Source organism: Elgaria multicarinata, chromosome 1 (assembly GCF_023053635.1).
Source record: "Elgaria multicarinata webbii isolate HBS135686 ecotype San Diego chromosome 1, rElgMul1.1.pri, whole genome shotgun sequence".
Lineage (NCBI taxonomy): Eukaryota > Metazoa > Chordata > Lepidosauria > Squamata > Anguidae > Elgaria > Elgaria multicarinata.
This window is the reverse complement of record NC_086171.1, coordinates 46,054,423-46,080,434: the sequence shown is the minus strand read 5'-3', so window position 1 is coordinate 46,080,434 and position 26,012 is coordinate 46,054,423. Positions and strand designations below refer to the sequence as shown.

The window sequence follows — 26,012 nt, the reverse complement described above, 5'->3', positions numbered from 1 at the left end:
AGGATGCAGTGTGAGATAAGCCATTCATAGCTTTTGTGGCTCAGTTTCACTCCCTGCCAAATAGGCTCTGAATGCCTTAGGAGTGAAAATGACCTTTAACTTATAATGTCTGTGCACACAAAACTGGCATTAGCACCAATTTTAAAATGTGATTCTATTTACTTATGTATTCACTCACTCGCAGTATTTGCCTGCCATACAGTAACAGAATTCTCTGGGTGCCTTACAACAAGAAAATATTTAAAATGCAAGCAACCAGCAATCAATAAAGAAATTTTTAAAACCTGATAAAAAGTCTAGCGGCAGCAAGTAAAACAGTATAATAAAATATGCAGCATCACAAAAGGCAGAACTAAAATTTAATGGATAAAGAGTACCTGGGAAAGTTTTAAAAATACCTTCACCTGGTGCTGAAAAGTGCAGGGGTTCCATGTTGATAAAATGCAAGCACCAAAGAAGCCTGTGCAGCAGGTAAGGTCAAAAGTATTGCAGAATGGCACTCCCAAAATACAATAGTTGTATAGGGGTATCACACCAGTATTGTAACTACATACACAAATAAGGCACTTATTTTCAAAATAAAATAGAAATGATATTTTGGACAGCGCAAGAGAAAACAAATCCAATAATTTCAGGAGAGCTACGTATAACTAAGGGAAACACAGTTTATTTATTCCTCATGTATGAGGCCACTTCCCTGGTTCAAGGTTTTAAATAATGTCCACTTGGTATTTTATTTGGCCATGAAATTGTACAGTTCTTGCCTAGTCTGGAGTATTTTGGCTTCTATTTGGAATAATTTTCTTGCATACACTCTGTCCCTTAACACAATACAAATATTTATAGACAAATGCAATGCATAAATGCTTTTGTGCTTTTATGAAAAGGCAAAACTAACAAACAGCTTGTTATCTTTCTTTGCAAGTGTACCCATTGTATCTGTGGTGTTTCCTTTTGATAAGGAACTGTTTCCTTTTTCACCTGATGAATAGGGGGGTGGAAGGGGGGGAATCAAATTCAAGACGTCAGTTGTAGAATTTTCCAAGGGCTACGGTTATAAGAACACAGGGAATACAGGAAAACAGAGTAGGTTTCTCTTGTAGTGTTAGAGATCTAACCCATAAATCCTAACTCTACTCCAATGTTTGAACAGTGGCTTGATGGCAGTATTATAAATTATATGTGTTAGGCACTTCCTCAGTCCAAAGATAATGAACTTGCAATGTCTTTTTAAGCATCATTACTGATTTTTTCCACTAGTTGTAGCTGGCCTGTCAGGAAGTTTAGGGTGCAATCCTATGCATATTTAGACATGGGGGGGGGGGAATCCTACAACTCCCAGCATTCCCCATCCTTGCTTATAAACGAGATGATGGACACCTTGGCCCATAAACACATATCCTAGGAAAATCTCAGCAATGCTTAAATTCATATGATGCCAGATGTGGGATAATCCCAGCAGTAGTTGAGAGATGAGGATGGAAATTAGAAAAAGGGGGTGTTAAGTTGCTTGACGGATGCTTTTGTGCATGCATTGTTGCATTGGCCTTCATTTGCCAACAGTCTTCAGTATTCGTCTGTATCCTAGTGCAACTCATCAAGCCCTGAAAAGTCTTTGAAAAGCAGATTGAACCAGGATGTCATGGTCATTGCATTGATGTCTGCAATATTATGCGGCAGCCTTAAGAAACTGAGCTGTGGTGGGAAACCTAGCAAAGGTCCAGGGAAGAACTGGAAGTTAACACAAAAGGATGTTATGGGAGGATAGACTCTCAGTGGCAGAAATAAGAGAAAAAGCCAAAGATCATGTTGTAACATGCCAGATCTGGCTGATCAAGATACAAACCACGATCTTCCAGAATTAGTAGCCCTCTTATCACACTCCATGAATTCAAACAACATATGGAGGGGGAGGGGGATTACGCTGGTTTGGTTTTCCTTGCCCTTGACATTCAGATATTGGGCCAAAAGTGTGAATGGGTCCTGCGCATGTGTGACCTGTATAAGCAATTGGATCCCTTTTGGTCCAATGTGCAAACGTCACTTCTAGCAGTTGTAATCCCACTTCCCCTTTGACACATTGATTTCCCCTTCCACAAATTACACAGGGGAACTTGAGAAGAGGACAAGTCCTGACATGAGGCTGCCAAAAAAATCTGTATGCTTCAAATTGTACTGCTCATAGCAGGCCTGGCCCTACCATTATGTAGGACATTATTATTATTATTATTATTATTATTATTATTATTATTATTATTATTATTATTTACTGCCCCATAGCTGAAGCTTTGCTCACATCAGGTGGCGAAACAGGAAGAGTGGTGAATGGCCCTCCTCTCCCCCCGCCCCACCAGGAGGTCTTGCTGCTGCCACCATGGCCTCAGCTACCACCTGGCCACTCACTGGCTTGGCTAGCGGGACATTCCTGCATTTGCTCAGTCAGTCAGCAGCCTTGCTGTCCACTTGCTCTGGCCTGCTTGGCCACTCGCAGTTTGTGCCCCAGCTGCCAGGCTTCTATTAGAAGTTGCCTCGCACCCTCAGAAATGGAGGCAACTCACACATTTGGCAGACAGAAGGGCAGCCCTGGCAGCAGGGGAGGGAGGGTGCAAGTGAGGGAGCAGTACTGCCCCTGGGCCTGTCGGAATCTTAAAAATGATGCTCTGTCCAAAATCTGGAGCAAGTCCTGGGCAGGATCTACACTACTGCTTTAAAATGGTTTATAACAGTAATGAAACACTCCAGGTACAGTTTTCAAAGCGTCATATCCTGCTTGGTGCAGATCTGGGTTTTTTTACTTCCAGTTTTTAAATTTACCCCTCTTCCCTGTGATGTTGGAACTGGGAGAGCTGCAGCTTGTATAAATTCTAGTTAGTGAGAACATGAGGTTTCGGATCCTGGTAATCAAACCACAGTTCCCAGAGTTCCTGTTTGGAGGAAATAGGAAGTTGTGGTTAGTGTAAAATCGGAAGTGAAAGCTTCAGATCTCCTGGCAGGTGTGAAAGAGCAGGGGAAGAAGAAGAGGGAAGACAGGAGCCCAAGTCTTACTGCAGCACATTCACATTGCGTGTCACTGATCCAAATTAGGCTTTTAACTTTTATATATTTATGTTAGTCGATGAAATATGAAAAAAAAATACCCTATGCAGAAAGAGTCATAGAATCATAGAATAGCAGAGTTGGAAGGGGCCTACAAGGCCATCGAGTCCAACCCCCTGCTCAGTGCAGGAATCCACCCTAAAGCATCCCTGACAGATGGTTGTCCAGCTGCCTCTTGAATGCCTCTAGTGTGGGAGAGCCCACAACCTCCCTAGGTAACTGATTCCATTGTCGTACTGCTCTAACAGTCAGGAAGTTTTTCCTGATGTCCAGCTGAAATCTGATTTCCTTTAACTTGAGCCCGTTATTCCGTGTCCTGCACTCTGGGATGATCGAGAAGAGATCCTGGCCCTCCTCTGTGTGACAACCTTTTAAGTATTTGAAGAGTGCTATCATGTCTCCTCTCAATCTTCTCTTCTGAAGAACTTTGTCCTGAACTTTGATTCACTTGCAAAGTCCTGAACTTTGCAAATGAATCAAAATAGTATTTCCCCATAATCTTTGAAATGTAAAAATGTGGGATACTGCTGGTTTAGATGTTGACATCCGTTTATCCGTTTTAATTTTTGTGAACCACCCGGAGAGCTCCGGCTATTGGGCGGTAGAGAAATGTAATAAATAAATAAATAAATAGCTCTTTTTTGACACGCATGTGTATACTATCCAGAGGAAGAGGGAATGACGTTGACACAGGGTGCAATAAGAAGGAAGCTCCCCCCACCAAGTGAATATTCAGCTCTTGGGCCTGTCCGAATCTTAAAAATGATGCTTAGATGGTTTCACCAAAAAGTGTTACTTGTTTTGATACAGCAATTACTAGACTTCCAAACTTGATTTAGTAGAAACCATGCAAATGTTTTGAAGAGCAGATGTGCAGCGTGCAAATAACATTAGCTGAAATGTAGAATTTGGCTTCAGTACCTCAGAGGGACTAAGCAGCTGTTCTCCCCCACCCCCGTCACCCTGCACCCCCCAGGCCTGCCAAGGACAAGGTAGAATCCATCCACATCCTCTCAGGAACACCTCTTAGTGGCTTCCCTGACCTTTCCCCCCCCTGTCTTTAGTCACAGTTTCATGCCTGCTGTATGAATCAGGATGGGTCACATGTTGTTTGGTAGGGCATGGATCTTAACCGATCCTTGTGAGTCCCCGCAAAGATGAGAGAGTGGTAGTAAAAGATTGAATTAAAGGCTTGAGACCTTTGTCTCCCAAGAGACCATATGTGAAATGAATTCTGTGATTTAAAGGAAATGATTCATTCCCTTCTCCTCCCCATCCCCCCACCCCACCCCGCTTGTGAGAAAACCATCTGGCATATATTTCTTCCTCCATAATGACTCACTGCAAATGTAAAGTAGGAAACTGTGTGACACTGTGGGGAGTGGGGGGACCTCTTGCATGCTTTTATTTAATCAAGATATTAAATTCCCCCCCCTTTTTGTGTGTGTATGCTCCAGACTGGTTTTGAATAGATGCGAGCTAAGATATTGAGGAAAGCCCAAATTCCTGCTAAGACGCACAGGAAACATGAGAAAAACAGAAGAAACAAAATCTGAGTTACAACAGAAATGAGGGCCCATCCCAAAATGTTAGAGATATTAGATAAGGTTATGTTATCATCCTATAAAGCCCTAAATAACTTGAGACCAGCATACCTAAAAGAACGCCTTCCCATATATACACCCAGACGACATCTGCAATCTTCAGAGGATGGCTTGCTGGCCATTCCGAAAAGAACAGAATGTCACCATGAAGAACCTCAGTGGTGGGCCTTCTCTGTAGTGGCACCCACCCCTTGGAAAAGCCTCCCTCATGCAGTTCAGGAGGCAGAAAACATAACGTCTTTTAAATGCCTCCTCAAAACATACCTTTTCACATAGGCATTTAACATTTTAAATTTATGATATACTTATTGTACTGGCTATTGGGCAGAATTAAAAATGAAATAAATGAATATATTAGAGCAGGGTTGGACAGCACATGGGGCCTTGAGCCACATGTGGGCACCACTGCCCCTGACGCAGCCCCCTGCTGTGCTGTTGAATTTGGAGGCAGTGGCACAGTTGGCATTTTGAAACAAATATGGTGGGTTGAGCGCTATGTAGTTCCTGTCACATGGGCTGGACTGCAACACAGATTGGGGTGGTTCAGCTGTAACAGCCGAATAAGGTCCAAGCCTGAGGCTTGCATGCTTCCCCCTTTCCACTGGATGGCCACCAGTTCTCCTTAGAGACTTCCAGTTTCAGTCAAGCCGTAGATTGCCATGAGATCTGAATCAGCAAGCTATAAATTGCACTTGCCATCCAAACCAGAATTGGAAAAACTACTTCTGCTTTCCAGTTCTGGTTTGGAGGGCGTGCACCGAGTACATTTTTCTGATTCAGAAGTAACAGAAATCAGAGCACAGAACCCCAAGGACAACCAAATTATGTTATAACAATTACATGTGAACTTGCTCTTTCAGCCCTCATTTCATCATGATGAAAGTTTGCACAAAACAGCTCTATCTGTATACCTTTTAAGTATACTACCACTTCGTATTGTAAAAGTATACTTATGTATACTATCACTTAGTATACTACCACTTAGTATAGTATAAGTATATTTAAGTATACTACCACTTAGTATAGAATAAGAATACATAAGTATATTACCACTTATGCACTTAGGTGGTCACTTTTGCACTATCCTGAACTGTGTTGCCTATTTTTTTCCAGGATGTGGTGGAGAACTCTCTGGAACTTCTGGATCTTTCCAGAGCCCTGGATATCCAAACAAGTACCCACACAATAGGGAATGTCACTGGTATATTCATACATCCCCAGGTAGTAGCATTCAACTCACCATTGTGGAATTTGACGTTGAATACCATACCAGTTGCGACTATGATGTTTTGGAGGTAGGTGGTTTTGTTTTGGCAATGTAAATCAGGGGTACACAAAAGATAGATCTCCAGATGTTTTTGACTTCAACTCCCAGAAACCCATGTCAGCAGGGCTAATGGTTAGGAATGCTGAGAGCTGAAGTCAAAAACATCTGGAGATTTACTTTCTGCCCACCCCTGCTCTAAATTCTATGAATTGTGAATGTCTCCCCCTCGATGCCCAAAAGACAAATTGCTTTAAATAACCAGAAAATAATTTATTTATTTATTTTATTTATTTTATTTATTACATTTTTATACTGCCCAATAGCCGAAGCTCTCTGGGCGGTTATAGCCGAAGCTCTCTGGGCGGTTTTTTTATTTGCATTTATTTGCATTTAAATGTGTATGTATTAGGCTGATACATTGTATTTTTAGTTTTGTTTTGCGTGCTGCTTTAGAAGAATGATTATTTTGAAAGGCGGCCTATAAATTTGAGCATGAATAAAGAAATGGATATTATGGATAGTATCCTATTGTGCCCAAGGTACAATGGGGCGTACTGCTAGCACAATGGGGATTTTGCAGTTCACATTTTTCTTTCACCTGCAAAAAAAAAATAAAAAAAAATAGTACAATAAAATAGGTAGCCCTTCACCTTCTTTCATTTTTCTTGGAAACATGTTCTGTGTCAGACTGATATGGCAGAGCCAAGGAATAATGACTTGAATGTAGGGTTTGGGGTAATATGTTTTCTTTGGAAAAGGAATTAAGACCTTAAAAACAAAACAAAATATTTATTCTTACATACAGCAAAATCAAGGCCAAGCTCTGACGATAAGCTCTGACTATAAGCAGGGCACAGCCTTGGACAGCATAGTGTCAAGGATAAAAATCCATTTTGGTTGTAAGGGAACTCTGTTTTACCGAGCGTAATACAGCTGTACGGAGAGAGTCCTGCAGACAAAGAACTTCTCCTGTGGCAGTGTGAAGAGCAGGTATATTTATACATATTAGCGTCTTAACCAGTAAGCAATTGGAAAAGTTCTAAAGCCAAACGAAGAAGATCAAGGAAGACTTCTTCATTATACCTTATCAACAAATGGCCCATAACTCTTCTAGTAATGTCAGATTGATGGGGATGGTCAGTCTTCTTTATCAAGCTAGTTTATTTGCCTTATTCTATATCAAAAGGTCTTGACAGTTAGAAATTCCAATTAAGCATTTTCTTCCAATTAAGCATTTCCAGCTTTACATGCACATACATCACTTCAATCCCATCATGCAGTTCACTTGCAAGAACTAAACCACAGCAAATCAAGGCCAATCTCTGACTATAAGCAGGGTACAGCCTTGGACAGCATAGCTAGTTTAGAGGTCGGTGTGCAAAGCTTTTGCAGGGGACAGGAGCTCAAATGGGATGTAGTCTAATTAGGAACCATCTGCAGTACCTAAGACACACCAAAGGTTTGTTTTCTGCTATGAGTTACAAAAGCTCAAAAACAGTGTTTACAGCACAAAAGAAGGAAATATCGTCCTTGGAGACCAGGAAATTCAAAAAGAACATAAAACTGGTCAACTTATGCTTATGTTTGTGGGATCTTGGGAGGGTACTGTCTTAGATTTATGTTTGTGGGTAGTGGGAGAATAATGATTTCTGCTGAAAGTGAAACAAAAGGGAATGTTTTCACTACTGAATGTAGTGAAAACACTACTTTGAATGTTTTTAATTTTTGTGAATCGCCCAGAGAGCTCCGGCTATTGGGCAGTATAGAAATGTATTTTTTTAAAAAATGTAATAAATAAATAAATAAATACTGTTAAGAAATTTGATAGGAGAAAAAACATGGGAACAATGTATAAAAAGTGGGAAATCATGATTATTATTTTAAATATTTTAGAATTCTTTCTAAAGTTGTTCAAGAAAATGTAGTATTATGTTGAAAAGCCCCTTAAAATTTTGTTAAAAAGAATGAAGGTGTTGTTCACAAGATACTACTCTTATGGTTAGTTTGTTTTATAGCTCCTAAAGAAGGAGGTAATCCCTCCGAAACATGTAGGGCATAATAAATTTACTTCTGTCCTGAGCAATGGAGTTTGCCTCCTCTGCCGTCGGTCTACGGTGCCTTTCCCTCCACATTTCTGCCGTGTGTCAATGGGCCCCAACAGTTGTCAATGCACTTCAATACCACTATAAAGCAGAGAACAGAACCTAGGGAGAGAACAAGTCCTGCTCTGCCTGTGTTGCACATCTGTAAGGCTGAATATGAGCAATTACATCTGGGACATTGAGTGTTAGGATTTTTTGAGTTAACATGATTCACCGCGGAGGTTTGAAACCAGTGACAAAAAAAATACTAACTCTTGTCTGTAAAAAAATCATGTTCTTGCTGTTCCCAGATTAGAGATCACATGTGCCTTAAATTATTTGTGAAAACTGATCAGTCTAAAATATGCCCCTATCTTAGAGGAACACTGGAGTCTGATTAAATATTATCAGAGGATTTATTGTAAGAATCTTTCTCTCTCTCTCTCTCTCTCTCTCTCTCTCTCTCTCTCTCTCTCTCTCTCTCTGCCTCTGCTGTGGTCTTACAGAAGTGTTCTAGCACATCATAGCACAATGAAACTACTGGGTTTTTTGGAAACTTTAAACAGAGTACTGAAAACCCACAAGCTATTTTACTGTTGCTGTTTCATGGTTTGAAATCAGAACTCTTTTTTTTAAAAAAAAAATCATTTCAATATGTTTTTGTGGGAATATTTTGAAACCTTAAATTTAATTAAATACACATTTATAGTATAGCTAGAGCTGGATGTATTTGGAACCATGAATGAACCTTCCCTCCTACAGCTTGGTCATGCCAGTGCATCAGGTCTCTCCCATCCATGGACATTTATTCTACCCCTCTGTTAAGAACGTAAGAGCCATGCTGGATCAGACCAAGGGTCCATCTAGTCCAGCATCTTGTTCCAACAGTGGCCAACCAGCTGCCCATGGGAAACCCACAAGCAAGAGCTTCCTGCCCATGTTCCCCAGCAACTGGTGTACATACAATACACATACTGCCTCTGATACTGGAGGTAGAATATAGCCATCAGGATTAGTAGCCCTTAGGGTTCTGTTTTGCCCCTCATGATATTTAACATATACATGAAACTGTTGGGAGAGGTTGTCCGGAGTTTTAGGATGCAGTGCCACCAGTATGCTGATGACACCCTACTCTACTTCACCTTTCCACCCAATTCCACAGAAGCTGATTCGGTGCTAACCTGGTGTCTCTTGGCAGTAATGGACTGTATGAGGCCAAGCAAATTGAAGCTTAATCCAGACAAGACAGAGGTGCTCCTGGTCAGTGGAAAGGCAGACCAGGGAACAGGCATTCAGCTTGTGCTGGATGGGGTTACACTAACCCTGAAGTCACAGGTTCGCAGCTTGGGTGTACTCCCGGATTCGGCCTTGAGCCTGAATGCCCAGGGGGGGATCTACACTACTGCTTTAAAGTGCTTTATAACAGTTTTGACAACTGTTGGGGCCCAGGACACACTGCATATACAGGTTTCAAAACGTTTTCAAAGCGCTTTAAAGCGCTTTAAAAGCAGTAGTGTAGATCCCCCCCTTGTCTCGGGGCTGGCCAGGAGTGCATTTCCACGGTTAAAGCTAGTGCACTAGTTGCGCCCGTTCCTAGAGATGTCTGACCTGGCCATGGTGACACATGCCTTAGTTATATCCCATCTGGATTACTGTAATGTGTTTTACATGGGGCTACCTTTGAAGAGTGTTTGGAAACTTCAGCTGGTTCAAAGAGTTGCAGCCAGATTGTTGACTCGGCCTGGTTACAGGGAGCATACAACACCCGTTACAACAGATCCACTGGGTTCTGGTCTGTTTCCGGGCGCAATTCAAAGTGCTGGTTATCACCTATAAAGCCCTATATGGCTTGGGTCCAGGTTATCTGAAAGACTGTATTCTCCTATATGAGCCTGCCCATGCTCTGAGATCTTCTAGCGAGGCCTTTCTCTCAGGCCCATCAACATCACAGGCATAACTGATGGGTACGTGGGAGAGGGCCTTCTCAGTGGCTGCTCCAAGGCTCTGGAACTTCCTTTCCAGGGAGGATAGATTGGCTCCCTCTGCCATCAACGCTGGGTTGGTTAAATTCCTGGAAGAGAAGGCTATGGGTTGGATACATTCTTGGAGGAAAAGGGTATCAATGGCTACTAGACCTGATGACTAAGTGCAACCTCCAGTATCAGAGGCAGCAAGCCTATGTACACCAGTTGCTGGGGAACATGGGTGGGAGGGTGTTGTTGCACCATGTCCTGCTTGTGGGCTCCTGGTCAACAGCTGGTTGACCACTGTGTGAACAGAGTGGACTAGATGGACCCTTGGTCTGATTCAGCATGGCTCTTCTTACGTTCTTAATGTTTTCAAAGAGTTGCCCATTTCACCATCTCCAGTGCCGCAATTCAAAGATGACACAGCAGTTTAGAAATGAAAGACTCCAGTTGCCTGATTCCCCCTACTCCACCCCTTTGGTAGATCACATTCTCATTTTGTTCTTCCCAGTGAAGCAGACATGATTACACTGCAATGCCATGAAGCAAGATAACTCCCTATTCCCTTTGCCCTGTGCCTCTGCTTTTCTCGGAGCTTGCAGTCCTGTCTAGGCTGCAGCCAGTTCTATTTCTTGAAATCTTTGCCACGAGGAGAGTCCAGGCACAGAAAACAGCCCTTTCCGTTGCTCATAATGTTGGAATGTTGGCTCAATGGAGCTAACAGAGCAGAAGCAAATGTTGAAAACAGACTTAAAACTGCAGGCTTTATTGATCTGCACTGCGCCCTGTGCCATCTGTCGGAAGAAAGTTTTCTTTCTTCACATTGCGCGTTCCAATTGAATGGCATTTTTGTTGTTCTTTTTGGACATATGGCACTTCTGCACAGGCCACACCCTGACATTCTTTCCAGCCCTTCCTTGCTGGTTTTTTTTTTAAATAGACGGATTCATGTGGTAACAATTGGCTTTTTCCTTTATAGCCCAAAAGTAACTTTTTTTAAAAAAAAACACCTTCTTCTGTCATGGAAACAGTTTGGCTTGTTTCTGCACCATTCTTTCTGAAAGCATCTGATTAGCCCAACTGTCAGCCAGAGAAAAAGAAAAACCACGCCTCGGTCACTTGGCTTTTGAAATATCCCTTTGATTTTGAAACTGTACAAAAGGCAATTGTGAAACCGGCTGGCAATGTGAAAGGGCATTGAACAAACGAAGGGCCAAACTAGACTTTTCAAACTTTTTGCAAATAGCAGCCATGGGTGTGGGTTTTTTGGGAGAGACAATCTGGGTTGGGATCAGGGTATGTGGAAGGGGGCTATAATCTTTCTCCCTGTGCAGATACAACTGATCCCTTTGCAATTTGCCCTGGCAAGAAAACCATCCATGCAGATCTTTTGTGCCTTTGCCCTTGTGCATTTGTGTACCACAGGGTCTCTTTTTCTCCTTATCCTTTTGACTTGCAGACGTCATGAGATTTCTTTAAAACAGGGGTGGGGAACTCTTTTCATCTCAAGGGACGAATTGGTACTGGGCAAGCATGTTGGGAGCTGTATAGCAGCAATAGATGCGGCCCCACCCCCAAATGGGTGGAGCTGGGCAGGGCTCCTCCCCAGAGTAGGTGGGGCCATGCCGCTGCTGGTATGTAGCCCCAATATGGTTGACTGGACCCCATTTACACACACACACACACACACACACACACACACACACTTTTCTCTTTCACACTTGCACATTGATTCACACTCCGATTACAGTGGAGGAGGGGAAATTTGGGGGGAGGGTCACAGCCTTGGGGTCAGGAAGGGCAGTGACCCCCTGAAAATGACCCCCCTGCACATACACACTGTAATTAGGATCTTTAAAAGCTGAAATGCAGCAGGGCAGATTGATTTTGGGGGAGGGGGTGCGGGATCGGGACAGCCGACCCCTCCACAGCAGTGACCCCCTCCAAAAACGCCCTCCATTGATGTTCACAAGCCATATATATATATATATATATATATATATATATATATATATATATATACATATATATATATACACATACATATATATACAGTATATATGTCTTGATTCAGGCAATGCTTTGTGAATGCCCTGATGGGAGACGGGGACCTCCTGTGGGAACGTATCCAGCTCGTAGGCCGGAGGTTCCTCCTCTCTGCTTTAAAATGTTGGTCTTTGAGTGGTTCTGTTATCCTAGTGTGTGGTCCTATGGATAGCGCTTTGGATCAGCCAGAGGAGCATGGAAAGTGTTCTGCACCTGCATCTGGGCTTCCACATATCTTGTTTCCCCCTGTTGCCCCTTCTGCCAACCCAAAAAACTGCTCATTGAGGCTGGTGGGCCATATAGAATGATGTGGGATCTAGCCAGCAGTGTTATAACTGAACAGGGAAATGGAAGAAATTGGTGCGTTGAACTACTGATCCCAGCTCCAAGCAGGTTTTGGTAAGCTAACAAGATTATTCATTAAACAACCTATGGTTTACAAAACAACGTTAAGGCCCTACCGTTTTCAAGCAAGCACCAAAAAGCAGGGAAATTGGGAGTTAAGGCTCACAAGCCTTAACGCCACATCCTCCCTAAGGAGGCAGAAAGTGTCAGTGAAATTCTCATTCTCCCAGAGCATATAAACCATGAGGACAGGATGGAGAATAGGATATGCAGAGGTGACTGTGGGGTTGTGGAAAACTGATGACGAACAACTTAGGGCCACCTACTTCTCTTTTTTTTTGTTTAGAGCAGCCCTTCCCCAACCTGGTGCCCTCCAAAGGTGTTGGACTACAACTCCCATCATTGCAAGTCAGTACGTCCCATGGTCAGGAATGCTGGGACAGCAGGATGGGAAACGCTGTTCTATATCCTTACAGGGGCTGCCCAATATTTTTCTCACACACACATCTCGCATATAGCAGCACAATTGATAACAAAAGGGGCACTATTTGTTGCAGATGTAGAACCAGAGCATGTGCTGGCACTTTCAACTTTTGGTCAACATCCTGCCCTTCAAAGAACCAATGTAGAGACGCTCGTAGCCCTTCCTACAGGAAAAAAAAATGTTTGTATGAAGCACAGTTCTATTTCCTTAATAACAGCATGTCCTTCTATGTCCTTTTAACAGCAGTTCCATTCATTTTAATATCTCCAGAACTTCTTTCAAGTGCTGATAGCACAGAGAAGCAATTATAAATTCAAATCACATGTCTTTTCTCCAGAAGCTCAAATGGTGCTGCTACGATTGCAAAGAAAAGCAAATATACTAACCTTTGAGTCCGTATAATTAGCCACTAACTAAACCAAAGAAAAATGTCCTCAACTTTCTGCACATATTTGGGCTGGGATAGGGGAGGAAATTATGGTTCAGTGCCTACTTATTCTTTTATATCCTGCATGAATCAAAGCAATGAAATCCAAAGGCCTGCACTGATTTTTCCACCAGGAACACTATTTTGCCTAATCCAGAAAGGAAGGGTCTGGCAGGGTGGAGTGGAGCATCCCATCATGGTAATTACATTCAAACAGGGTGAATCAAAAATAACTATTTCTGATATTCTCACTAAGATTGGTACAATTTATTCCTATTGCAAAACATCTAGCTGTAAACCTTTGCTCAGAGGTTAGAATGCCCCAATTTTAATGTGCCTTTAGAAAAACCAATTTATTGGTTTATTTGAAGCATTTTTATCCCAAAGCTTGTCCAGGCTCATCAAATTAAGGGTGGGGTGGGTGAGCCTGGTAGTGCAGCCTACACATTTGGATAGCTCAGAAGGTCATAGGTTTGATCCACAGGTATTTCCAAGTAGGAGTGTGTGTGTGTGGGGGGGAATCCTGCCTGAAATCGAGCGGCTGCTAGTCAGTGTTGACAATACTGAGCTAGATGGACCATTGGTTTGACTCAGAATAAGGCTGCTTCCTATGTTCTTGTATATGTCTGCTCAGGAATAAGCCCCATTGAATTCAATGGGAGTCACTCCCAGGTAAATGCGTACAAGATTGCAGCATTGCTTTGCATCACTGAATCTGTATTACCTCTCTCCCAGGCTTTACAAGTCGAGTTACCTATGTGCAGATGATACATCTAAACACACATGGAGAAAGGGATGTCTGCATGACTCCTACTGCCCTCCCCATCTATGTGCATGTATCTGGACTTCAGTTTTTTGTTTGAATTCCAGTTAAATTGATAATATGTTTTCGTTGTTGTTGCCTTTTCCTTTCCTTTTTGAACGCCCTTGCTCTAGCTTCTCTCTTTCTTCTCTCTTTCTAGATTTATGGTGGGCCTGATTTATCTTCTCCCAGGTTGGCCCAACTCTGTGGCCCAAGATTGCCACAGAATCCTCTGCATGTCTCAAGTACAGGAAATGCGATTACAGTCCGGTTCAAAACAGACACAAATGGGCATGGAAAGGGCTTCAATGCTACTTGGCAAGAGAGAGCTGGAGGTGAGAGTGACGGATTGTTTGCATGCATGCGAGCATGTGTGCACGGGTATATTCAGGGGCTGATGGGTGGTTGTAGACCTAGGTACAAGGTAAGTTGCAAGGCCAAACAAACAAACAGCCTTGAAATTATTGAAAACTTCCAACACTCCTATTACATTCCTATAATTAATAACACGTTGACCTTTGTGGGGTTAGCCCAGTCGTCCTGTTCCTATTTGTTCAAAGCTTTACCCGTGACCAGTGAATCTAGAGATGTGCAGAAATGACAGTAAACAGATGCCTTAGAGAATTATTATTATTATTTATTTATATAGCACCATTAATGTACATGGTGATGTACAGAGTAAAACAATAAATAGCAAGACCCTGCCACATAGGCTTACTGGAATGCCTGTGGATTGAGCTCAAAGCATAGCTTTTCTGAAAAACTTTTTCTTTAGCTCCAACAATTGCTTTGAATTGGACCTCTAAATTCATAGGATAATGAATTGAGTTGGAAGGGGTTTTGGAGGTCATCTAGTCCAACCCCTATGCTCAATGATGTAGTAGATGAAGTTGCAACATAAAATTCAGAAAGCATGCTGCCTATTGGCCATCATTGTCTATATGTGTTTGTCTTCTTATAATAAGTATTTCTTTGAAAGAAAGATGATTAAGCTGGTTTTGAATGCTGGTGGATTGTGGGGGTGTTAGGGTGGCCGCTTACACCTTGCTAAAAAAGAAGAACTGCATCAGCAAAACAGAAGACAAAAGATGACACCAATTTGCATGACATTTACATATAAATGTGCATATTCATAGGTGCAAATTTAGAAAGAATGATAATTTAAATAAAAATGCAATGCATCTCATCATAGCCTAAAAGACTTACTAGATGACCTGTATGCCTGGTCAGTCTGCTGTCCGGGTGCTAACTGTTGATGGGCCTTGGGTTCCTTGCAAGACAGAAAAAAGTTGGGGTATAAATAAAATGACAATATTTTTTTTAAAAAAAATAAGCTTAATACCAAGTTTTAGTGAGATCCATATTTTTCATTGCTGATGCCCACTTTTTCTTCCAGCTGTTTTGTGGTGCTGTTTCTGCCCTCAAGGCAAGCGCATCTTTGGAGGGGAGAAGGATTTGAAGATCCACTTTGTCATTTGATGGCTGGGCCTGCATTAGCCCAGCACATTTCTGTGTGATGGGGGCAACCTTGCCTCTAAGCACATATTCATTTGAAGGGACTGAGGCGAGAACTGGTTGTTGAAAAACTAAAGCAAAACATGTTTTATTGTGGAAAAGATGGTGGACTCAGAATGAGTATCACTGTAACTCCTACTCAACACCCGTGTTTCCTGCAGTAGTGCAGAATACTTTTGAAAGCACCCATAGAGGAAGCCAGTTGGCTTTTGGAAGGAGCAGAGAGATTATACAAATGTACATAAAAAAACACACCAAACAAACCAAACCAGGACTTGCAGTAGTTTTTCCTCCTCTTGAGTATTCCTGCCTCGTACTTACCAGCAGGTTCGCCACTGATTTGGGGAGCAGGACTTCCAGGCAGAGGACTACTTGTGCTAACACTTAGAAGGCATTATGCAGCAATTTAGTCTTTTTTCCCCCTTAACTGATTTTCCACAGTAATCAAAGAGATGGTAAGAAGTGGTGGGGAAACATTGGAGAGCTACGAGTAGATGACTAAGCCTATGACCCTCCATAAAATGCTGTAGATGAGGCAGGTCCTCATCTAGAAGCACCCTTAGGGTTTTACCTATGCTGTGTTAAATACATAATGTGCAACTGATCCTCACCTTTATGTTCACTTTAGTGTAAACAGAGCAAGGGCCCAGTTTAGGTTAGGACCAATGGATGTGGGTGGAGGAAGTTTAAACTTTCTCCCAGCGCTGCCGGCCCCCAATCCACACACAACAGAGATTAATAAAAGAACTCCATTGGTGCCATTGTGTTTCAGCTCAGGGGCCCAGCCCTGATAAACATCAAAATATTTGTCTCTGGCAAAAAGAACGTACAGTTTTTTTGTAACTTGTAACATGGATATTCATTTCAACTATATGTAAAGATGTCTTTGTCTCATGGATGCTAATTACCTAATTTCCAGGTTGTGGAGGACTTTTCCAAGCATCACGTGGGGAAATCCATTCTCCCAACTATCCCCAACCTTACAGCAACAACACTGACTGCTCTTGGGTCATCCGAGTTGATAGTGGCCACCGTGTTCTGTTGAACTTCACAGATCTGCAACTAGAATTGCATCGTTCGTGCAGATATGACTATGTCTCAGTGAGTAATGATAGATGTTTCAATGGGATTATAATGGATAATTCCCTCATATACTGAAAATACGCCACCTATTGTGAAATTTATTGTACAGTCATTCACTTGGGTACAAGGAGATTGCCACACGGTGTAGTGTTCAATGGGTGGGATGGACAAAGAAGGTAGGGGAGCTTTAATGAAGTCCAAGTTGTCCAGTGCCTGTCATCCCATCTAATTTTGACCAAGTCATGGTTCTCCTATAGCCTTCTTAAAACAGTAAGTGGGACATCCCCCAAAATAAAGGGGCCTGCAGCCTCCCCACCCCAGCCTTCCTGTAATGTATTTACTTCTACAGGGAACAAATAATAAAATATCACCATGTCTCTATTGGCTTAACCCTAGTGATTTAAAAAAAGCAAATACATGAACATAAGAACATAAGAAGTGCCATGCTGGATCAGACCGAGGGTCCATCTAGTCCAGCACTCTGTTCACACAGTGGCCAACCAGCTGTCGACCAGGGACCCCCAGGCAGGACATAGTGCAACATCACCCTCCCACTCATGTTCCCCAGCACCCGATGTACACAGATTCACTGCCTCGGATACTGGAGGGAGCACAGGGCCATCAGAACTAGTAGCCATTGATAGTCTTCTCCTCCAGGAATTTATCCAATCCCCTTTTAAAGCCATCCAAATTGGTGGCCATCACTACTTGTTCAGACAACATGCTAAGCCATGGTTAGGCCGCTAACCCATTTGCATCAAATGGTTAGTGAGCATGTTTGAACCGTGTTTATATAGCCACTATGGTTAGGAATAGTTCACACGATACACTAAGTCATGGTTCACACAATATGCTGAGCCATAATGTTTAGCTTAAAATGCTTAACCACCGTGGCTTAGTGTGTTGTCTGAACAGGGTCAAAATCTCTCACATGTGTTGTAGGGCTACCAATCTAGATTGGGACTGCAGCACAGGAAGGGTGGCAGGTCTCCCCCTCTTGCAAAACCCCCCACTACCATTAAACTACCATTCTGCTGCTTGTCCCAAGAGGGAAGCTCCTATAAATCCAAATACCAGGATTGGAAGGGATTTTTTCTCAGGAATTTTAAAAAAGTAATAGCCTCATCCTCTTGTGTAAATTCCTCTGACACTTATTCATATGGGCAGTGCCCTAAATTTCAGTGGAATCACTTTTATGAGTAAAATTTGTATCAGCTTTTAAAATGTGATTTCTAAATGGGATAACTGCAGTAGCTCTTTTTGTGCATAAACCACCCTATTTTTAATTTTTTTTAAAAAAAAAAAATGTTCTGAGCAAACTGAAATGGCCCTGTGGTCTGCAATACCAGTAAATTATGAGTCATTCTTTTTCAGCAACTGGAACTGATTAGTGTTCAGTTGTGCTGCATGGCTATAAACTGAGAGCAGGGAGTGTTAGCTAATCTGGAGATGAATTAACCAATGTGTGACTATACTTCCCCCCCCCCCTCAAATAAAGAAGAATTAAAAATAAAGATTACTAACGAAATAAGTAAGTAGCTTACATTCCTGTATGGTAGGAAAGGATCTTCTAAGTGAGCAGTCTTCTGGTTACCATCCTGTTTCATTTCTCTTAGGGCAAATTCCTATAGGATGTGTCGTGGGTAACTGTAAGCCTCTAGGCTTGGAGGCTTATGAATATCCAATGCAGAGAAGGAGGTGCCTTGCCTCCTAGTGGATTTTGCCCATCTAGCGAATGCTTCATGGAGGGGAAGGAAAAGAGGCTGGGGATGGCTGGGGATAGTTCATAGCCCCATGTCCCCTGTCTCCTTCCCTCCCCGCCCCTGGGAACACTCCCTTTTCCCTGATTCCAGGGCACAGAGAGGTAGCTGGCACAGTTCTCTCCAGGCGAGCTATGAGAGGGTGGGGGCAGGGAGCACAGTTTCCTGGCTCTGAGCTTGGAACCTTGTCTATGAGCTCGGAGCCAGGAAACTGGACAACCCTATGTTAGGGTGACCATATGAAAAGGAGAACAGGGCTCCTGTATCCTTAACAGTTGCCTAGAAAAGGGAATTTAAGCCAGCGTAATTTGTATGCATGCAGCACCTGGTAAAATTCCTTCTTCATTACAACAGCTAAAGCTATTTTTTATCTGGTCAAGAGTGAAGGGCTCCTGCAGTGTTAATCATTGTGATGAAGAGGGAATTTCACCAGGTGCTACTGAAATTCCCTTTTCTATACAACTGTTAAAGATACAGGAGACCTGTCCTCCTTTTCATATGGGTCACCCTATCGATGTCCCCCATCCCCAGACTTTTAAAGGCCACAGTGACACCTTTTATTTTACTTTAAAGCAAGGGTGGAAAGCCTTAGGTTTGGGGTCCAAATTCACCTCCTGTCCTGGAATCCCAATCTTGGTTCCCCAGATGGTACCACTCTCTCCCCTAACCACCTGTGGTTGGTGGTTTCTCAGCTTTTGTGGATTCTCCCCCCCACCCACATTCTAAAAGATTGAAATTGCTCTCTTAAGGCTTTTTGTTGTTTATTTGTTCAGTCGACTTCACGGACCAGCCCACAATAGAAGCTTTACGCAAGAAGGTTTTGCCCTCTGCCCTTTTGCCTTTGATTTCACCCCCCTTTGCTTTCTGCCCTGCCCACCACTGGAATGAAGCCTCCAACAGCTCCTCTGAAAAGGAATTCAGCCCTTGGGCTGCACATGGCTCTGCACCCCTGTTTTAAAGCATAATTCATTTAATGTGGCTCTATTTGATCATTTTCCGTATGGTGCATTGCTTTGCTCACAGCTCGCAGGAAAGATACATATATATATCACTTAATTGAGGCTCATACTCTTTAGCCTGAAAAAGAGGAAAAGGAGGTGTATTATATGAGTGCCATCCTCAGTTGCTTACAGTGGATTGGATCCAGATTTAGGTGTATGCAACTGAGCTATCAGAAGCAGACTTTCCCATCCCCTCCTCTCCACACCAGACCCCCTATTCCCCTGAAAATGAGGGGTGGTGTGGGGGAGTGGGAGGATCCCCAAAATTGGGCTGAAGCACCTTCCGTGAGCAGAGCCCTTCTGTCAATGGAAGGCAGATACAAATACTATGTCAGAAGTGAAATGCGCATCAATGTTTCGGGAGAGATACATAAGCCTGAGCTGGCATGACTGCAATATCCTTCTCCTTGGTCTTCCCTGACGGAAACCATTTTACAATGCACTACTATGAATGTCTTCTCTGAAGTAAGTCCCACTGAATTCAATGGGACTTACTTCCAGAGATCTTTTCATAGTAATGTAGCTTTAAGGTACCGAAATCTAGAGAACAGAACTCTTTGTAGTAGCCAAGATTCTAGAGCAGGATGGTGAACATGTGGCCATCCAAATGTTGTCAGCCTGCAACTCTTGTAAGCCCCAGCCAGCATTGGGGAGGTAGGTCAGGCTGGATGGGAGCTTTAATCAACAACATTGGAGCCACCAGTCTCCAGTGACTCCAGATGTCAGTGGGGCAGTGAATCTGCTCTGGGTTTCAGTCAGAATTCTAAAGGAGCTACCCAAGGTGTGGAGCAGAGCATCTTGGATAGCTCCTTTAGAGTTCTGTCCAGTTCTGACTGAAAGCAGAGTGGATTCACCTTGCCACTGACATTGCAGCCACCAGCCTCCATTGCCTGGAGTGGTCCCCCAGCCTGATCTAGAGGCTAGGATCCTACGTTTGCATTCTGTTCACTGAAGGAGACTTCCACACATGGAAGGAGAGCATATGTGGAATTCTCAGTCTGTGGACAGAAGTCCACAAATGGTGTGAAAATGTGGATTCCAAACCATAATTATGGAGTTTCCTGCATTGAAATGCAGAAATGCTAGGGAAACTGCCACATTTCTCAGTCTCTGTGGAAATCATGGCAGAAAAACCAAACAGAGCATGAGAGAACATCCACTGTTGCTGCAGCATTGTGCTGTCTGTCCCTCGGTTGAGGGAACAAAAAACCATGCTCTAGTATTTGCCCTTTCTTTCCAGTCTCCCTATATATATGAGCCCTTTCTGACTTAATACTGCCCCCATGTTTCCTATTATCCCATTGATGCTTATGTAAGCAACCACAACCAGTTCTTTCAAGGAAATCACCATTTTAAAAATAACCAAGTGAAACGAACCAGTTCTTGTCTATTTCATCCATGCATTTTGCAGCCATACGATCTGAAGCTACGTCTTTGGTCAGACTTCCCAGCATTTGGAGATGATTATTAGGGCACGACTTCAAGAACATGAGGCACTTTCAGGGGAAGCAAGCTGATCTGTTCACTGTAGAAAAGTGTCTAACTACACGGGACATGAACCATGTAATTTTTTTTGAAAAAGGGTGCTTTGGTGAGGAGAAGTGATCATACAATAATCAGTAAATAGTAATCTCCTCTTGTTTCCCCTGCCAATTTAGCAGAGGCTGGGAAAGAACAAGGGAGAAGGACTTCCCCCCCAGACAGGTGAACATGTAAGGAGGAGGAAGCAGTGTCTGTCTTTTCCTCCTCTCTTGCAAACCCTCTCTGGGCACCACAGCAGGAAGAAATGAGCCATAGTGAACCACAACACCAATAGGGATTAAGAAAAACAGTTGTAATGCTGAAGACCAAAACCAAAAAAAAAGACAGCTGCAGGTTCCTATTTCGAGAAAACCCTTTAAGAAGGGAATCTCAAACTCTCCTCATCCTTTCTTCTTCTTTTTCCTCATCCTCCTTTTCGAGCTTTATCACACCAGCATTATACTGTGCAATCACTGTGAATTGCGTGCAAAGGACTCCGAAGTTTTCCATTTTATAATCTGCTTTTATTGTGAAGTACTCCCATGCATCCTGCTTTAATTGCGCTTCCTAACCAAAAGAAGTGCAATATTTTGCTACTAGTTTTCGAACGTATCATTTGTTGTTTTCCGAGCGGCCACTGGCGCGTAGGAGCAGGATTTGAAGAAAAATTAAACAAATGCTTACATCTGCGTAGGCTTTAAAGATAAAGACATCAAAATTGGCACAGTAATAGATGTTAAGGAGAGCTTTAAGCATACCAAATTTGAATCGGATTGGGTCATCCATTGATTTTTTATGATTTTTTTTTTTTACATTTCCCCCCTTAAACCCATTTCCTGGTATGCAAAGGATCTAGCCACCCGGTAGCAACAGCAACAACAATGGCAACAGCTTAGTGCTGTAGGGGATAATTCAAGGGAAACAGGTACATGGGATGAAGCTCCTACTCATCTATTCCTCTTGCAGCTGCCTTTTTTGTTTTATTTTGTTTCGGACCACAATGAGCCCTCTTTCACCAGGTGGTTTGGAGGATTGGGGCCCAATCATTACCACGCTGCCACTCAGAAGGAGAGCATAGGTGAGGGAGTTATTGAGGTGGCTGCGTCTTCTATAGCTAGTTCTCTGTGCTGCTCTGCCCAGAGGGAGACAGCAGGCAGGCGAGCAGACAGAGGTGTTCCTCACATTTTTTTTCCTCTAGACAACATTGTGGGCCCTTCCTGCTGTGGTGCCCGGTGAGGGTGAGCAAGAAAGAGGAGGTAGGAGAAGCTGCTGCCTGTTCTGCTAGATTGTTTCCATGCCCAGACCAGACTCAGAAGTGGCAGCCCTCAGAAAATCTTAGGGCTTCCTGGCTGGGGAGTCCCACTCTCTTGTTCTTTTCCAGCCTCTGCTGAAGGGGCAGGATGGGAAAAGGAAAGATTGTTGTTTCCTGTTACCTGCATGGTTGCGTTTTCTCATGCAACCAACTTCTTTTCTTTCAGAATGGAAGCAGCAGTGTAACGCACCCTTTTTCAAATGTGTGTTTCATATCATGTTTAGTTAAGCGAAGGGTCCCCAACCATTTTGGCTTGGTGAGCACATTTCGAATTTTGAAGAGCTGTCATGAGCACTCACCTAAAATATCTACCATGAGGGCAGACTTGCCCATTCATAATATGGCTGCCATAGTCAGCATGGCCCGTCACAAAACACTCATTTCCCAGAAGGCAAACTAGTGAGATTCCAAGAAATGTAACTCGCTCAAGAACCTAATTACAAGGCAGAATTGGAATCTGAGTTCCCAAACACAAAACCTCTCTTTTGAACCCAAATAAAGATGGCACTAGAGGGCAGCCCTTTACTTTGCAACATGCCAGCCTCCTATTAAAAATAATAATGTCCTAATAATTAGGAAATAAAAATAAAAATCAGGAAGAGCAGGGAGCCTAGCAGGCACCAAGAGAGGTGTACATGGGCACATTAGTGCCCATGGGCACCACATTGGAAACCGCAGAGTTAGGCCTTATGCCAAAACTCCAGCTTCCATGTTTTTTGGGGGGTCCATAAAAATCTACAAACATCAAGTAATGAGAAGATTGGGGTTGCAAAATTAGGACATTAGTCAGAATGTTTTCTGATGGTTAGAGGTCCAACCCAAGTTCCTCTTGATCCTCACCACAGGGTGACTTTTACCCATTAGTTCCACATGTGGTGAGAGCTGCAATTCATCACTTCCTGCAGAAATCCAACTTTCAATCGATCTCCAGGATGTGGCAAACCTTGCATCCTAGCACATGCAATAAATAAGCACACCAAGTAAATGAGGAGGAGCATCTTTCTAGTGACTTTCTCTCTGTTGCGAGTTTGTCATTTTAAGGCGAGCAGTAGCCCACAGATAACAGATGTGAATAGCTAGCTAGAAGAGGATGTTGAGATATTGCGAAGTCATGGTGAAGACCCTTTGTGAGGTCGTTGCTATTCGCCATGAGTTCTGGGCTCAACGAACAGCCAATCAGCTGTGAGGGGCGTGTGCATGGGCATCGGCATGTTTCACTGCCAAAGTTTTTTTTAAACAAACATATCTGTGCAGGAGTGCATATTTGTCATAGTTCCTATTCCACCATGTGTTGTTGTGTATCTGCGCTGGTGCACAAACCTCAGGAGTAATTTTTGAAAAAATCCTATGCCCCACAGCCATCTCCCTAGCCCTGCCCACTTCTACCGATACACACACGGAACTGCCGTCACGTGGCACACGTGCTCCCACAATGGCACTCCTGTCATTGCAGGAAACTTCACTTGCGTGTGCCCCGTGAGTGCCGGTCGCGGAAGCAGGAAAACTCTCAATCACCCCTTCTCCATCGTGAAAGGGCTGTAGGTGTAGATTAGGCCTTTGTTGGTTTTGCTGCAATAAACGATAGCACGGGTACCCTCTGAAAAATATGCCAACACCAACTTTAAAATCACTTCACTGGCTGCCAATTAGTTTCTGGGCAAAGTATAAAGTGTTGGTTATTACCTTTAAAGCCCTACATGGTTTGGGTCCAGATTACCTGTGGGATCGCCTTCTCCCGTACAATCCGCCCCACACACTCAGATCCTCTGGGAAGGGTTTACTCTAGTCAACAAAAACAAGGCTGACAACCATTACCCAGAAGACCTTTTCTTCTGCCGCCCCCAGACTGTGGAATCGCCTGCTGGAGGAGATTCATCAGCTTAAAGCTCTCTCAGGCCACAGCTAAACCTACGGTTTATCCTGGGATCATCCAGGGTTCGCCCCTGCCTGAGCACTGGATCCCCTGTGTGTCACCTAGATGAACAGGTTTGACCCCTGGATGATCCAGGGATAAACCTTAAGTCTAGCTATGGCCTCAGAGTTTAAGAGAGCCGTAAAGACTAGTCTCTTCTGGCAGGCCTACCCAGATGAATTTTAAACCCAAGAATTTTAAGATGCTGTGATTGTTATTTTAATATTGTATTGGTTTTATATGCTCTTTTAACTAATTCTATGTATTATATTGTGTTTGGTGTTGTTCCTCGCCTCAATCCAGAGGGAGAGGCGGGTAATAAATAAATAAATTGTTGTTGTTGTTGTTGTTGTTGTTGTTGTTGTTATTATTATTATTGTTAAAGAAAAGCCTTTCAATAATAAGATCCAAGTTTTTGTAGGTGACTGACTCCCACTGGTGGTTGTTCTAAATCGTTTGGGCCTCAAGGCCAAACTAGATATTTATCTCAAAAAACACAAACCTCAACCCATGTTTGCCAAGTTGTTGGGGAACGTGGGAGGAAAGAGGACAATTACTGGGAAGCATGAGTGGGTGGAAGAGGTGCTTAACCTCTCCTCATTATTTCGCTCTACAAATATCCTCCTCCTGTTTTTCCCTGAGTCAGCTTACTTCCAGTTTCAGAGCCTGACAGGGGAGAAAATGCCATTTGAAACAATGTGTGGAAGCATTTGCAGGGTAGCACCCCCCACCTCCCTCCCCCCAACTTTCAATTATCCCCTGTAAATGCCCAGCATCCTAGTTATGAAGAAAAAAGAGGTTAGGAGCCTCTTATTTTACTCGTAGCATCTACTTTGGCCCTCAACCTCTTGCAAACAATGTACTTGTCAGAACATCCACCAGGAACCAATGCAAGAACACACACACACACACACACACACACACACACACACACACACACAGAAGTTGAGTATGAAAATCCCTATAGACAGAAAATTAAAACAAGTTGACTAATGCCAAAGTTCTATTGGATCGTCACCCACTAGACAGAGGCCTCCAAGACTGGTGGCTTCCAAGAACTCTTTGCCCTGCTGGACTGTTGTTGTCAGGATAGGAGCAACGGAGGCAAATTTTGCCTCTCTGCTCTCCAAATAGCCATTTCCCACTAGGTTGGCCTCTGAGCCCCTCTATCTGGATCCCACTGCTGGGGACGAGGGCAGAGCTCAGAAACCCTGGAATCCAACAGCTCCATAGCTTCTCTTCCCACCCACCAGCATGCTGTGTTTCCTACCCCCTGTTCTTGCCTGAGGTTGCCCCTCCTGCCCCCCCTAAGCTCTGTCTATGGCCTCGGGGTTGGGTGGGTGAAACCCATCATATCCTATGGCTCCCCAGATGCCGTCTGGGAGCCATAGAATTGCTCTGTAAATTTTGAAAGAATACAACTTGTGTGAGATTTTAATGCTCATTTGAAATTCTGGGTTGCTTTTGTTCACAATTGTGTTGATCTTCTAACACATACATATTTACGGTGCAATCCTATGCATCTCTACTCAGATGCAAGTCCTACTGAGCAGGTCCCATTGAACTCGGTGGGAGTTATTTCCAGGTAAGTGTGTATGGGATTGCATCCTAAGGGTGCAATACTTGTCATGTGCTAGATGGAAGCCTCCAATCTCAGTGGCTTCCGAGTATCCTTTGACCTTCTGGGGTGATGGTAGCAGGGTGGCAGGAGGGACATTTTCACCTTTTCATCTTCCCTTTCTATTTTTATTTTATTTTTTTATTTGCCTCTAGATGGGTCTTTGAGCCC

The 26,012-nt window shown here is 43.2% G+C and overlaps 1 protein-coding gene across 1 annotated transcript in view; it reads left to right on the top strand.

The window, feature by feature from the left end:
• Positions 1-26,012, top strand: part of CUBN (cubilin) — a 222,405-nt gene that overhangs the window by 110,776 nt on the left and 85,617 nt on the right. The window contains exons 29-31 of the mRNA XM_063147614.1: positions 5,814-5,995; positions 14,280-14,454; positions 16,554-16,735. Of these exons, the coding sequence (XP_063003684.1) occupies positions 5,814-5,995; positions 14,280-14,454; positions 16,554-16,735 (539 nt within the window). The remainder of the gene's footprint in view (positions 1-5,813; positions 5,996-14,279; positions 14,455-16,553; positions 16,736-26,012) is intronic.